Below are 15,491 nucleotides of genomic sequence, written 5' to 3'. Positions count from 1 at the left end.
CTTCCTAAGGTTTTAAGTATAGGTAGATAATTATCTTCCTTTAAATAAATGACACAGTAAATGTCTTTGTCATTCATTCTCATTTATCAATTTAATATATTTTATTTATTTGTTTTATTATTTATTTACAATATTGATGTACACCAAAGATGGATTTCAATTTCAAAGTCATGGTATATTACATCATCCCTGCTTTGGATAATTTAGTTGTGTCAGCTAGTTTACACAATAATAATAATCACTATACACAATGGATGTGAAAATGTGAGATTCCATTGGGTGTAACATTATCATAAGCATCCTGCTCTTCTTGAGTGGATATCATTGTGTTGTATAAGCACACATATCAGTGTATCATTGCTGGCAGCATGAGACCATAAATCCCAGAGGTGGGCAACACCTGATAAGGTCAAACATACATGGGATTGAACTTGGCTAGCAGTCAGTCTTAGCATCAAGCAGAAATGAAGGAAACCACAAAGCAAATAGCTTCAGCACTGCACAATTGTAGTTTTTTTTTTTTTTTTTTTTTGGTAGAACAACAACATTGCCCAAACTCCCTTTTCAAACATTTCGTTTTGTAAATCACAAATGTGATTTAAAAAAAAAAAAACAACAACATCTCTTAAGCATTCTAATTTGTTAAAAAAAAAAAAAAAAAAAAAAAAAAAAAATACAAAAGATGTCAAAATAACAGTCTTGGGGGAAACACCAACGCATTTGCCTGAAATTGACAGCTCAAGCATCACAAGCTTAAAGACCCACAGACACGGTCCGAACTACTTCTAAAACATAGTGTTTCAGTAAAAAGTATTCCCAAACGTGATTTAAAATTGTTGGCAATGATATCGTTTTTTAATAAAATGTACATTTTAATGTGACTGACGCAACTTCCCTTCTCGGTTTTGAAGTGCCTGGAAGATACCAGAAGTGACGTAACACAGGGAGAAGGTGTATGAACGAATGCATACATTTTGATAGAGACAGGCCACTTTTTAATTTTAAAATTCCTCGTATTTATTTTGTAGCTGGTTGTTCCAATCAGGAAAACAAAAAAAAAAATAATGAAAGTGGTGTTTGTCAACATGGAAGTATACCTACACATGTATTTTGCATTTTGCGCCAAATTGTTTTGAAGAGAGCCCAATTACAGTGGCAGAGAAGGGCATTGGTGTGAGAAGAATAATAATTTTAAAACCTACCACAGTTCCAACTATTTTTTAATAAAAAAATTACTGTGGGTCCCCAAAGAAACGATCAAGAACATCAAAGGCTTCTGAGAAATGGGAGAGACGTCTTGCATTAAACACTACCGGTATACCACTAGTAGCATGGTTTTAGTTTTTTCAGAAAAACATACAGTAAAGCACAGGGTCTTTATAAGCACAATGTGCAATATAATGATGTAATATATAAATTTGGTAATATAAAAACAACTGTTTAGAGTTTTGTGTGGCAGTTTCAGTTTCTAAACTGGTTACTAAGCAACCCAGCTCAGAGATTTTAGTATGTCAGTGCCACAATAAACGGTCAGTGAAATACAGTATTAAGAACCATTAAAAAAATAAAAATAAAACAAAACAAAAAACAAATATGGGTTTTGAAATAATGGTTTCATAAATGTTCAGGTAGTATCCATCATTTATTTAATTTATTAAAAAACATCACAACTGTTTATTGGCAACAAAAGAACCAGTCGTGCTTACAGAACTGTACATTCCATCCTACACCAAAAGCGGATTGACCTCCGTATATCCTTCTAGCTGGAAGAAATCATTATTTCACACACTAGTGACATTAACAAAATCATTAGCGATAATAACAAAGCGTCGAAAACTGAATCATACACTGAATTGTATTCACAACTAAACTTGGGACATTAATGCAGAAAATATATAAATGTGATAATAGATCCAATGTAACAATGTATTTACATATATTAGTTATACAAAATACCCCATTTAATGTGTAAAAATACATTATGGGAGAAACCTCTATTTTCTATTTTATATACAATATTAATATATATATATATATAAAAATAAATATATATATATAGCTCGAACCTTGGATTTATAAAAAAAATCTGCTGAGCTTGTGCCTATTTCCTTTCTTTTTTCAGTTTTACAATGAGCTACCACATTATTAAAGTCGGCAACTTTACTATGATCATGTTAGTAACCATGGATTTCATGGGAAGCTTAATCGTTTCTTCCAGGTGTTTTTTTCTGACCTCATGCATGGCTTAGAGACCATGTACATATTAATAAATGGATACAACTGGGATTGTTTTAACTTATTACTGAGAAGGACGTGGGAATATATACAACACCACAATGAACTCTGGGAAATGAACATGAAAGGTGCTGACATCAGCAGCGCATACTTGGTAACCGGTGGGAGGCAGCAATCAAACCGATGCTTATTATTACCGCAGGCTAAATGCACAGCATGTGGTTTTTCTAATGGGCAAGAAATGATAACTTGAAAAGCTATTTCATCAGTCATTTTCCCCCCAGGTGACTCATGCCTCATTCCCTTTTCTTTGGCTTCACACAGTTCTTATTTCATCAGCAGGAGACACGGGCATCTTCCATTCACTATATACTGAAATGTCCAGTTTTGAAGGAAACACATCTTATAATGAGCTTGTATTTTTATTTAAAAAAAACAAAAACAAAAAAAAACAACATGATATATGGTATTACACTTGGTTAAATAAATCTCTATTTGCAAGCCATGCTTTCAACCAGAGTTGCACTTGCTTGGTCATTTCACCTGGAGGGTGAAATTGGCTTCTTTCCTGTCATTAACTAACCAGTTATTTTTGTGCTCTATTGACTGACATGCCAGTAACATGCTATGACCCAGAAGACTGCTGAGGTGAAATGGCCATGGAAGCTAAAATAGAACCAGATATCCATGTTTTAAAATGAAAATACATGTGTGTGTCTGTGACGGAAAGATGAGTTCTGGTGATGAATCTTCCTCCCAACCTGTGAGGGCGCTAAAGAACGAGAGGAGAAGTATCTGGAAGGGCTGGCCTGACAGTTCATTTCCGGGTCAGGGAAGTGGGTCAGCCTGGAGGGAAGCGCGACTCTGTTGTAAGACCGTATTGATTTGAAAGGTAAACGAGAGGCAGCTGCAAGTAATAAGGCAGCTGCAACCGTTTATCTCGATATCATGCGGGATTACATATAGGGGCCAGGGTAACGCTGATCTTCTCCTTCGTTTGGGTTAAACGAGTGGAGAGAGAGAATGAATGAGAGAGGAGCTCTCAGAGTGGATTGTGTTAGTGTTTTGTATTGTTGTGTCTGTCCGTGTAACTGTCTGTTTTTGTATTCAGCACTAGACAGTTAACGCACATCTCCGGAGCTGTCGAAAGGAGAGCACTATCCGGAGCACCACTGCACTGAGCACCTGCACGTTTTCAATCACCCAGGACTGGTGACCGTACCATTGTTTTTGTTCAGGACTGTGCCCTTGGTTTCATTATCCCCGTGCTTTACACATTGTTGTGTATTGCCGGGGATTTATTATTTTTGACGGTCGCCAGACCTGGAAAAGAGCAATAAAGCACTTATTCACTGAATCACTGTTGTCTGTTGTCAGAGTGGGATGGACCGCAACGCACTGGCGGAGCTGCTGCAAGCACTGGAGATCAGACGGGATGCAGAGGAGAGACGGAGGGAGGAGCGCTATACGGCGCTCATTGAACGGGTAGGGCTGATCGTTGCTGCAGGAGCGACCCCTACCGGAACATCACTGATGTCGGCCCCGAAGGCACGGGCCAAGAAAATGACGGCGGAGGATGATCCGGAGGCATTTTTGGGCAAGCCAGCTAGGACCTTGCCTGGTCGGGGAAGCGCAGGCAGCTTACCAAGCCCTGAGCGACCAGTACACCACTGACTATGACCTAGTCAAGCAGGCTATCCTCCGTCGTCTCAACATCACCGCGGAGACCCACCGGACGCGGTTCCGCGAGTACCGGAGAGCCCCGGAGACACGCCCCAGGGTGGTGGCACAGCGGTTGTGCGACCACATGGTCCATTGGCTGACCCCAGAGAAGAAGACCGCTCAACAAATGGGGGAAGCCATTGTGGTGGAACAATTCTGCCATGTGGTCGGCGCCGAAACTCAGGCGTGGGTACGGCGCCACAACCCTGACACCCTGGAGGAGGCGGTCAAATTGGCCGAAGATTTTGAAGACTCTTTGACGTCAGCCCGGGTCGGGATCCTGTCAGCCCCTGCCCTGCTCAGGAACCAACCTCTCCCTCCCTCTCCTCCAACACCACCACCATCACCCTCGGTCCTGGCACCCAGACCTCCCAGACCGCCGACCCCGTTGGGCCCCCTTGCCTCCCCCCCATGGAGACCGAGGATGGCCCCCAGCTGGGGTAGAGGTGTTGCCCCTGCCCCGTTGCCCTACCAGCAGCGGGACAGATATTTAACCTATGCCCCCTCTGTCCCTCCACTCTGTTTTAGGTGTAACCAGCCAGGACATAGGGCCAGGTCATGCCCCGCTGCTATGGAGTGTGACGTGGCTGCATGCAACTGGACACCTGGAACGGGTAAGCAGGGGGAAAACGGTTGGGAGGGGCCCTGTCTGATTGACGTGGTTTTAGGGAATGTGAAAACCCACGCGTTAGTGGACACAGGGTGTGAGCAAACCTTGATCAGGACAGCTCTCTTGGGCGGTATGTCGTGGCGGCCACAAGGTCAGGTGGCCATCTCCTGTATCCATGGAGACACGGCGGCATACCCCACCCTAAAAGTATATTTATCGGTAGGACCGATAAAACGTCACCTTGTAGTCGGGGTGGCTGAAAGGTTGCCGCACCCAGTTATTCTGGGCCGAGACTGGCCAAAATTCAAAGAATTGGTGCAAATAATGGCAGTCTCAGCCACACACGTAAACGTGGCAGAAAAAGGGAAAAAGGAACGGATTGGTGATGTGTTTCCTTTTCATACTGAAATGTTTTCCCCTCTGTTCCGTCCTAGAAAAACAAATAAGGAGAGACGGACGGCGAAATGGGAGGGAGCGTCTTTGAGACAAGGCTGGGGTCTGGTGGGAGAGTGCTGTAATGGTAACAAACGCCAGTCGAAGGGAGTGGGAACGCAGTGTGACCGAGAGAGCGAGGTTACTGGGCCGACTAGGGCAGAGGTTATTCCAGCCCCTCTCAATATACCGGACCCGTGGTACTCAAGCGCGGACCTAGTGTGGGGCCAAAAGAACGACCCGTCACTGGTGCACGCTTGGGGGCAGGTCCGGTCCATTGAAGGTAAGGATGTTGATGGCGCTGGGCCGCTAGTATATCCACATTTCAGTATAAAGGGGCAATTACTATATAGGGTAAACCTAGCCGCGGGCACAGGACAGCCTGTAACACAATTATTGGTTCCCCCGTCTTGTCGGACCGAGGTCATGAGGCTGGCGCATGATATCCCTTTTGCGGGGCACCTCGGAGCCGAGAAGATGAGGGAGCGAATATTGGCTCGATTCTATTGGCTCGGTCTTCATACTGATGTGTCGAAATATGTAGCCACATGCCCAGACTGTAATAAGGCAGCTGCAACCGTTTATCTCGATATCATGCGGGATTACATATAGGGGCCAGGGTAACGCTGATCTTCTCCTTCGTTTGGGTTAAACGAGTGGAGAGAGAGAAGGACTGAGAGAGGAGCTCTCAGAGTGGATTGTGTTAGTGTTTTGTATTGTTGTGTCTGTCCGTGTAACTGTCTGTTTTTGTATTCAGCACTAGATAGTTAACGCACATCTCCAGAGCTGTCAAAAGGAGAGCACTATCTGGAGCACCACTGCACTGAGCACCTGCACGTTTTCAATCACCCAGGACTGGTGACCGTACCATTGTTTTTGTTCAGGACTGTACCCTTGGTTTCATTATCCCCGTGCTTTACACATTGTTGTGTATTGCCGGGGATTTATTATTTTTGACGGTCGCCAGACCTGGAAAAGAGCAATAAAGCACTTATTCACTGAATCACTGTTGTCTGTTCATCACTCCTGCACCGCATCACCGCGACATCTGTTCCCCTTACCAACCACTTTGCCACAGTGTCATAACATGTACTTCTTTCAAAACTGCACATTGAGACAAACTCAGTTAACAGAAGTGCAAATCAGGTATGAGTTTACACTATGTAACACCATTTTTGTTCCTGGGTAGTAAGTGTTATTTCCTAATTGCTTATGCCTCAAAAGTATAAAAAATGGCTATTATTCCCCACAAACTTTGCTTTTGTGACCAGGACAGTGATATTTCAAAATATCACTATTTCCAATGGGAAAACGGGTAAATGTGTGTCTTTTCGTTCACATAAAGTCATAAAAAAACAACATATGAATCCAAATTAACATGTATTTATACTAAAGTAATACAAAAATGACAACAAAAGATTTAGAAGTGAGTAGTTTTTCAAGATTTACGATTATAATGTAAATACAGTATAATCGTAAATCTCGAAAAACTACTCACTTCTAAATCTTTTGTAGTCATTTTTGTAGGTGCAGTTTTATTACAAAGGTATATTTCCATATTAAAACATATCTGACACTACTAGGTAAAAAATGTAATCTATTTTTGCAAGCCTTTCTTTCAGGCAGCATTGCACTTCCTTGCTAATTTCACTGAGAGTGCATCATAGCCAGAAGACACTGCTGAGGTCAAATTTCCTAGGAAGTGAGATACTGTACATGTAGTACCAGATTACCACTTTATTTATGAAAATACATGTTTGCAGTGCACATATGAGACCTTTATAGTGAATGGAACTGCCAAACGGGTAAGCATTATAGAATTATTGTCAGCTACAGCCACTTCTGATCTAAATCCTGTATTATTATAGCTGGCATTCCTCCCATGGGTAATTTACAAACCCTTTTCATTTTATGATGCTTGCAATCAATTTTTAGTTGTAGGGTCTGTTGCTCATTTACCTTGACCTGGCTTTGCGTTTGTCTGTGAAATCTCTGAGTTCTGGCACTGAACAGCCTTCTTCATGTCACACGATTTAAAAGGAATGAGATTTCTCAGTGCCAGCACATCGGATTCTCCAGATAGACTCAAAGCCATGTAAAGACAGACATAGAGCTGAAATGCCAAGTTTATCACACTGTTCCATTAATAGTCTTATTTTTAATCAAAAGCTTTATATTTCTTAACAATAAACCCTGCTGTTGAGGTACGAGTCATACTGCCAGACACGCAAGTTTCATAAATATTAATTTTACCTAATTCACCAAAACAGCAGCTCATTTGGTGAGACCAGACCCTTTGAACACTGACCTGTGCAGACGTGCTGTTGAGTTTCTGCAAGCCATTCTCCAGTCGCTCCATCTTGGCTGTCAGCTCTTTGCTCTTCTTTCCCAGCAGGTTCTGGTACAGTTTGATCTGCTCCAGGAAGGACTTGGGGGTGGTGTAGTTATAACGACGATCATTGGCCAGATAACCTTTGGAGCTCTCATTCACACTGGTGTGAATGTATGCCATGAATTTGCTGACCGACTCCTTTACTGTGGGCTATATAGAAAACATGACAGATGCTTGTAGCTACATACTGAGAACCGTGAAGAACGAACAAGAACTGATGTTTAGATGTAAAAAAAAAATACATCAAAATTATTGTATAAGACAATATGTTGTGTGTCCCTTATCGTGAAAGAGACATCAGATCACACAGGATGTGAGGACAGTTTATGGCTGATCAAAATGCGTATTATTAAACTTACTATAACTCACAAAAACAAAGACTGTACTCAGGAACTATAATTTAACTTTTTTATTATTGTTTCATTAAAGTTTCTTGTTGTGCCTTGTGGTTTTCATTACAAATCGCAACTTGTCAAACTTCTCTGATCTGTCAGTACTGTACACTTCTCTGTGACCGTGACCTGTGAATCCCACACAGCAAGTCTTTTAAACCAGCAGGGCTTTTTCTTAACACAGTTGCAGCATGTCAGCTCATATCCAATCACATCAGTAACTCGCTAGCTCCTCACCTCAATGTTTTCTGTCTCTTGGAGGAAACGCAAGCTGACAGACTCTAAAGCTTCCTGAGGCCACTCGTGGAACCAGTCTATCGATGTGCAGTTGACGACAGCCGGGAACTTCCTACTGCGCACTCTTAGCTTGTTACCAACGGGTGAGAAGCACAGGGCAACCTGGAGCGATGAGGAGAAACAAAAATCAGACAAACTGAACTAAGTGTAATAGGAATCGAATGCGACTTACACACCTCACAGGGTCTTAACCAACACTTCACTCATAACTTTAAACACATTCATTATAAGAATGCCTTATTGACACAGGTTTTCTACTTGAATGATAAAGAGCCCAGTTTTAGTTTTGTGACATTCAAAAGTAAGTAGATTCAGAAGGTAATTAATGTGTTTTCTTTTTATTTTCTTTTAAATATTTCTGGTAGCGTTGTATGTTACTTGAAATCATTTTGAGTGGTTTTGGGTGTTGTTGCTTCGAAGTCAGGTAAAGGCAAACTTAGTAACTCAATACAGGAACAACAGAACTGCTCTGAATATTTGCTAAAATAGTAGAAGCAATACAAAAATTAAAATGACATATTCAAAGCTCCATCCTTTTTTGTTCAACTTTGGATAAAAAAAATAAATAAAGCTGAACCCGAACTCGTAACAAAGGTCAACTCCAAATACTACACACTGACATTTTTTCAAAAACAAATGAAAAGAAATAAAAAAAAAAAATGTGAATAAACTATGAATGAAGAACAAATAATGCAATACCAGCCAGCTTGGTTGTTCCCAATTTCACCCTCTTTAATAATACTAGATCAGCGAATGTCAGCGCCCCCGGGATCATACATAGTTTATAACTAGAGAAGGGAGTATGACAAGAATGAGGAATATTACGATAAGTGATGAATATATTATGAAATGATCTTACTGTTAAGAAAGAAATTGCAGACAGACCATTAATCAATGCTTCAAATCCCTTTTTTTTGCACTGGCTGCCTCACCTTGAGTTGCCTTCGAACACGGTCTATGAAGAATTTCCAGCAGTTTTCTCGGGTGTCCATCAAGCCCAGACCCTTCACTTCATTCCTCACGCTGCTGATGATATTCTCAACTTCATCGTCTGGAAACAAGTCAGGGATTTCTCCTACAGGTGCAAAAACACAACATGCTTGTGAGGCAATGCTGGAGCGCTTGGCATTAATCATTTCTTAGGGACTGTTCTTCCCCAGAGAAATTATTTGTTTATGAGGTTATTAGGAGAATACAGTAGAATAGGAAAGAAAAATAAGATAAGAAAACAGCTTTTTAGATCAAAGTTTGAAAACACATATGCCAGTCAGTTCAAAAACTCATATAATGGTTTGCTGTGCATCTGCCAATGGGCAAACCATTTAATTTACTGTATATGGGTATTGAAACATAAGAATACATGGTTTTCTTTAGTATATTCACTTTTTCACATGAGCGCTTATATGAAACAAGATCCTATTCACCAAGCTGTACCTCACAAGTTACATAAAATTAAGTATGGTCTTGATGAAGCTGAGTTTTTAACAGTCTAAAACAGTTGAAAACTCAAAGCTTTCCTTCATCCAAAATAGACTTTAAATAACTCGGGAGTTAAATATTCTTGACTGTTGCCACTGATTGCACATATGAACCACCTTTCTCATGTGGCCAGTTTAAATTGACATATCTAGTAAAAAGAAATGCGATTCACATGGTTTCACTGCCTGTTTGTGAAGAGATGCTCATTTCCATCAAACTGTGTACTGCTTCGATAAAGTCTGCTACATAAATTGTGCATTTTGTATGCGAGCCAGGCTCCTAGAAATAGAACGATTTTGGAGCACAGTACCACACATGTAATCCTATCGAGCCTGTGATTGAAAAAAAAAAATTGGGAATCTGACTATTTCTCTTTGGTAATGTAAATCTCTGAAACACGCTTTATTGAACAATTCCCTTTTACACCCCACTGAGCTCCTCTTTTTGGGGACTTGAAAATGCTGTAGAGTTCAAGGGCAATCAGCACTGGCAGCACCTGAGAGGAGCTCAGCCCATTATAAAATATAGAAAAAATAAATACAACCACAGTACTACAATCCCAAAATGCAGTGGCTTGAATTCTTATTTAAAAGCTTATGACATAAAATGCTCCTACAAAATGTCAAATGTCACTTTTCCATTCCAGGCACGTTGTCGTTCACGTGGAATATATTTTTCACGTTGGCAAGTCAGTACATGTCAATTTATAAATATATATATATATATATATATATATATATATATATATATATATATATATATATATATATATATATATATATATATATATATATATATTCATATATATAAGTTATGTGTTTGAACACAAACGTTATCATAAACTTGGAACACAAACGTTATCATTTTAGCACTTTATTGTGCTGTTCAAAGTGTTTTAACCTCGATACAATTATCGTTCATTTAAGTTTTAGTACCATGAGCACACAAATGTGACACTGAACTCCATAAATTATTCACACAAATTCTGAAACTGCCTGGGGCAGTATTTACTCTTTTTTCTACTAGGCACCAGCTTCGATATTATCTCACAGTTTCCAAGATAACTGCAGAAACAGTGTACTACACGTGTGGTTTCCTTGGCAACAATTTAGAATAGCTTTGGATACTTTTGGAGGCTTGAAAAAACTCAATAGCAGGATACAATTTTGAATACAGAACGCTGAATTATCTTCATTCCGATCCATTTACAGTACACATCTATTGGAGTTGCTCATTCTGCGGATAACATTTTCAAAGGTCTACATTTGAGCTGCAACTATTGATAACCTGCATGGTGTCTGTATGTTTGAATAGAAATGATCTGTAGATGACAGCCTTCCATGAGACACAGGTAATCCGCTAAGGAAACAATACAGTACGGTCCAGTATGGTACAGCACAGCAGACTCGGTAATCCAAATGTTGGGAAAGGACCCTGTTCAGATTAAGAATTATTTGTTTGACGGCTTGTAAAAGCATGTGTGATCAATCAATAATAACATTTTTGAAAGTAAAGATACAGAGACAGACTCATTACAGAATTATCGAAGCTGGTCATTTTCTACAGCTGCTATCAGCATGCATTTCATTATGAAAGCACAGTTCAGATTGTAGGTCAGTTTGGACTACTGGGTAACTCTGATTTTCAATTCATAATTCTAATATACACTCTGCAGGTGGCTTTACTCGTTTTAGATAACTGTCATATCTATGCATATCTATCATGACCTTACCTGATGCCAGAAGATCGTTGACCAGGACTAAGAACTTTTCATCTGATACTTGGGCATCAGTCATTAGGAATACAGTACCAATGTTTTTTACTCCGGCTTTTATATACTGGGTTGCCAAATCAGTCTAGAGAGGAGAAAACATAATATTCACCAAGCTTAGGTCACATTTAAATTATGATTTGCCATCTTTAATACAGTAACAATGTTTGTTTTAATATTTCAATAGTTACATTACGTGCTGCTATTTAGCATTACTCTCTCTCTTTCTCTCTCTCTCTCTATTTATTTATTTATTTTTAACTCATTAAATCTACACTGGCAGACTATTGCAGTACCATGCTAACATTTCCAGGACCAGAGTTCTGAAAAAAATGGCTTGCCATTGCTGAGAATTTTAATGTTGTGGTAATGGTTAAGCTAAAAGTTTTTAGGGTTATATTATGATATTCCTATGGCAATTTTCTTTAAGGATCATCTCTTGTCATTACATAATGGCATAATTTATTCTTTAAGGGGGAGAAGCGGGCACTGCTGGGGTTAAAAAAAAAAAAAAAAAAAAAAAAAAACACAAACCACCCCCACCCCCCCATAACATACACTTGCTTGCTTTTCCTTAATATGCTGGGAGACCTTCCAATATCAAAAGGGATACAGAGAAAATCTTAAATCAATTCCTGACGTTGGCTATACATGGGCTTACCTTAAGGTCAGGAATGCTGTAGCCTTTCTTTAAAGTAATTTGAAAGACCTCCAAGGAGCTTATAAAAGCTGCCAGTCTCGTCAGGCTCTGCTTGCCGCTACCGCCTACTCCAACCAGGAGAGCGTTTCCCCGGGGGGACTCCAGGATACGGCTGATACGACAGCTACACCGGCAGCAGGAGAAGATTAAAACAGAAGGGCGGGGAGACTTTAAATACCAAGCTAGTATGAACTTATGGATTTAATCAAGAGCTGGCTTACCCTCTGTTTGATTATGCTAAATCTAATACATTGCTTTGACAAGTAGTTTCAGACAGAGATACAGTGAAATAAAGACAGTGAGGTAGATATAATACTACTAATAACGTGCAGATTAAAGATGGTTAGGGGTTTTAGAGAGATCATAAATAGATAAATCTGGGAGCCAAGGATAGACAAGTCCTGGAACAGCTTGTAAGGGAACACGGTGCGGGAGGAAGTAGTTCACGCCTAATGTCCATACATTACTATATTCGGGAGCACTTGCAAAGATGTCCTGTCCAAATTGTGTAAGAGTATGTGTTGTGAATGTTATGTAGACTACTATCCACTGCACTGAGGGATCTGCAGTGAGCACCTGAGGACTAACTAAGCCAAGTTTGAACTGAGGCCTAGTGATAATCCAGTGTGTGACTTTTTATTTATTTATTTTTTTAAATACATATAAGACCACATTTTCTCCAGTCCTTAATTGAGTAGAAAAACACCTTTAGATTATACAGGATTAGTATCAAACATCTAAAGTACTCTCAAATTGCTGTTGCTGGAGTAAATGACTATCAGTCTTGGAGTCAAGGCCATCTTAAATTGACTGCCTTGACCTTGGCCTGCGTCAGGCCTGGAATATTCCTGATCCAAGCACTTCAAGAACAGATACTCACTGCTGCAGTATGTGTTATTGTTGTTTTTGCCTTGTTATGATGATTGAATAAAATATGTACATGTCATTTTCCAGGAAACAGTTTCTAATTGTATGAATTTGATGAAAGCTGTCCAACTGCAACATTGACCTTGCCTTACAGACGCAAGAGAGAACAACCTTTATCAGTAATTCAGGTATAAAAAAGTTCTTGTTTTGCCTGTTAAATATGGAGTACTAAAATAAACTTAGTTGTTGTTTATATGTTTCACTGCCCTTATGAAAGTTTACCACAGTTCATTTTCACAGTAGTTTTGCAGTTTTCCCATGGATATACTATTCAATATGCTTTACATTTCTGGGATTTACAATGTTTATCTATGCTTTACCATGCCATCACTATGCCTTATTACACTTTGATAATCTTTTACCATGGTCAACATTCATAAGAGCATCTTTATTAATGCATTTTGAAAAGATCTTACATGTGACACATGGCATCTTCAAAGAGAACAAGATTCATCACAGCATTGACTTCATTATAATTGTCCAGTGCTTCCACTAGGGTTTTATTCAAGGATTCCCAGGACTGAACCGGCATGTACTTGGGCTCACCAATGCCGGTAGCAAAATGACAGTATATATTCATTTTCATAGTCTCTTCAAGAGTCCCCTCGATATCCTTGAAACAAAAGAGAAAACGTTTCTTATCTCTCACCAATATGTGGAAAGCATTCACTTGCTGAACAAAATTACCTTGCAACTCTTGATTATTTATTTTTACAATGACAATTTAATAAGAAAATAGCTTCAAAATCCTTCCGAGTAGTTCCTTTCAATATAATGAAACTAAAGTCTCACCTCATAAAACTTTTTCACCAAATCAGTCTGTATCTTATCAAAGACTCCAAAATCCTTTTCATCCACCATCTTGTCTCTGTAGACCCTGTTGGACTCATGTAGATATAACTTCATCAGGTCCTGGGGAGTTTTCAAGCAGTCAGGCATAGAGAAAAGAATGCCCTGAAAAACAACAGCAATAATATATCATTTAGTTAAAATAATGAGATATTCACTTAAGAGTGAACTTCAATTTCTCATTTGACCTTGTGCCATACTATGACCAACAGGCATCTACATTTCTGATCATGTCTTACAAGACTGATTTATTTATCTATCGAAACAGAATTATAGAAGCCCACTTACCAAACAATCCTAAATTACTGAGGTTTTTTGGTGTTGGAAGAATGCATTAGTAAGGAATAAGGCATTGGAAGGCAGAAAGAGAATTGGAATATTCTAATAGCTTGTCATTCTCAGGAGCTTATCTTTCGGTGTGGTGACTTTGACCTTATCTATTTTGAAAAGTTATCAATTTAGCATGTCTTTTATCTTAGCACAGCTGGTATACTAGAGTGTAACCATTAACGTGTCCCCCAACAACACTCTGCCCAAAGTAAAAATTTCTTACATCCACTGGGGGCAGAGTGTTACAAGGGGACAGATTAAGGTTTACACTCTGGTATACCAGCTGTACTTGGACAGAAGACATAGTCGAGAACCCAAGAGAAGGGCAAGAGAGATTTGGGATGCCATGACTGACACAGAAAATTATATTCAAAGTAATTCTGAACAACAAGAAAAAGACAGTTGTGTAGCGTTTTTTTTTTCACTTGCACCCAATGTATTAATAGAAAAAAGACTACATACTTTTAAAAATAGTCTAGCTTGCATCTCACAAAAGTATGTAACTTAGCATAATTGGTTCCAGCAGCTGCCCCTGTTAGCTTGCAATAATCGCAAGAGGAACAACTTGTGTGGGCTCCCTGCGTCTTCCCTCAGCTCCTGGCACTGCCAAGCTATCATCTTTCTGTTAAGACTGTCAGTGTGAATACTGCAAGATATATATTTTTCCCCCATTAGAAAAGTCAACAGGAATGTCAGGGCATGGTGTCCCCTACAGATAAGACCCCCCCCCCCCCCCCCCCCCCCCCCCCCCCCCCCCGTGCATCATCACATGGGGGTGTTACTAAGAACTGCAGACTGACACAGTACTGGGGGAGTCTGATGGCTGGCTACTGAGACAATTCTAAATAGATACAAGCGTGGATAATTATCATAATCGCACAATGTACTCAGTTTGTGTCATTTTCTATCAGCTGACAGCAACGTTAAATGGACAATAAGAAGAACTGTAGTTACTACTGTTCCATTCCGTCCAATATTTGTTCAGCTGGATTCCGAAAAGTAGCATTAGCAGCTCAAAGAGTCTAGAATGGAGTTTTTTTTTAGGTGTGCTTCTCTCTGTATCTTAAAAACATGCAATCATAAATTCTGAACTGGAGAACATAAGGCAAATGTTTCAGCTAGTGCCTTCAGTCAAATAGTTTCACCTCAGCATTTCTGCCAATCCATTACAGACATGAAATCATTAATTCTTAGGTTAAGCTACGAGAAACTCCATACTTCAAAAAATGTTTTTGCAAGCATTTAACTATTTAATGTACTTTATTATTATTTTTTTTAACCAAACAGAATACAATGATGTGAGAGTGCATAACTTAAACTGGAGAAGATGAGAACTTAAACTTCTTGTTAGTTAA

At 39.5% G+C, this 15,491-nt stretch overlaps 1 protein-coding gene across 1 annotated transcript in view; it reads right to left on the bottom strand.

Moving 5' to 3' along the window:
* The window catches only part of LOC121296591 (dynein heavy chain 9, axonemal-like), a 117,402-nt gene that overhangs the window by 51,475 nt on the left and 50,436 nt on the right, over positions 1 to 15,491 (bottom strand). The window contains exons 42-48 of the mRNA XM_041222301.1: positions 13,750 to 13,911; positions 13,374 to 13,570; positions 11,992 to 12,154; positions 11,292 to 11,415; positions 9,013 to 9,155; positions 8,021 to 8,182; positions 7,308 to 7,541 (exon numbers count right to left, since the gene is read on the bottom strand). Of these exons, the coding sequence (XP_041078235.1) occupies positions 7,308 to 7,541; positions 8,021 to 8,182; positions 9,013 to 9,155; positions 11,292 to 11,415; positions 11,992 to 12,154; positions 13,374 to 13,570; positions 13,750 to 13,911 (1,185 nt within the window). The remainder of the gene's footprint in view (positions 1 to 7,307; positions 7,542 to 8,020; positions 8,183 to 9,012; positions 9,156 to 11,291; positions 11,416 to 11,991; positions 12,155 to 13,373; positions 13,571 to 13,749; positions 13,912 to 15,491) is intronic.

This window comes from Polyodon spathula, chromosome 21 (genome assembly GCF_017654505.1).
Source record: "Polyodon spathula isolate WHYD16114869_AA chromosome 21, ASM1765450v1, whole genome shotgun sequence".
NCBI classification, from domain to species: domain Eukaryota; kingdom Metazoa; phylum Chordata; class Actinopteri; order Acipenseriformes; family Polyodontidae; genus Polyodon; species Polyodon spathula.
Note: the sequence above shows the minus strand (reverse complement) of the source record. Positions and strands in the feature narration are given on the sequence as shown.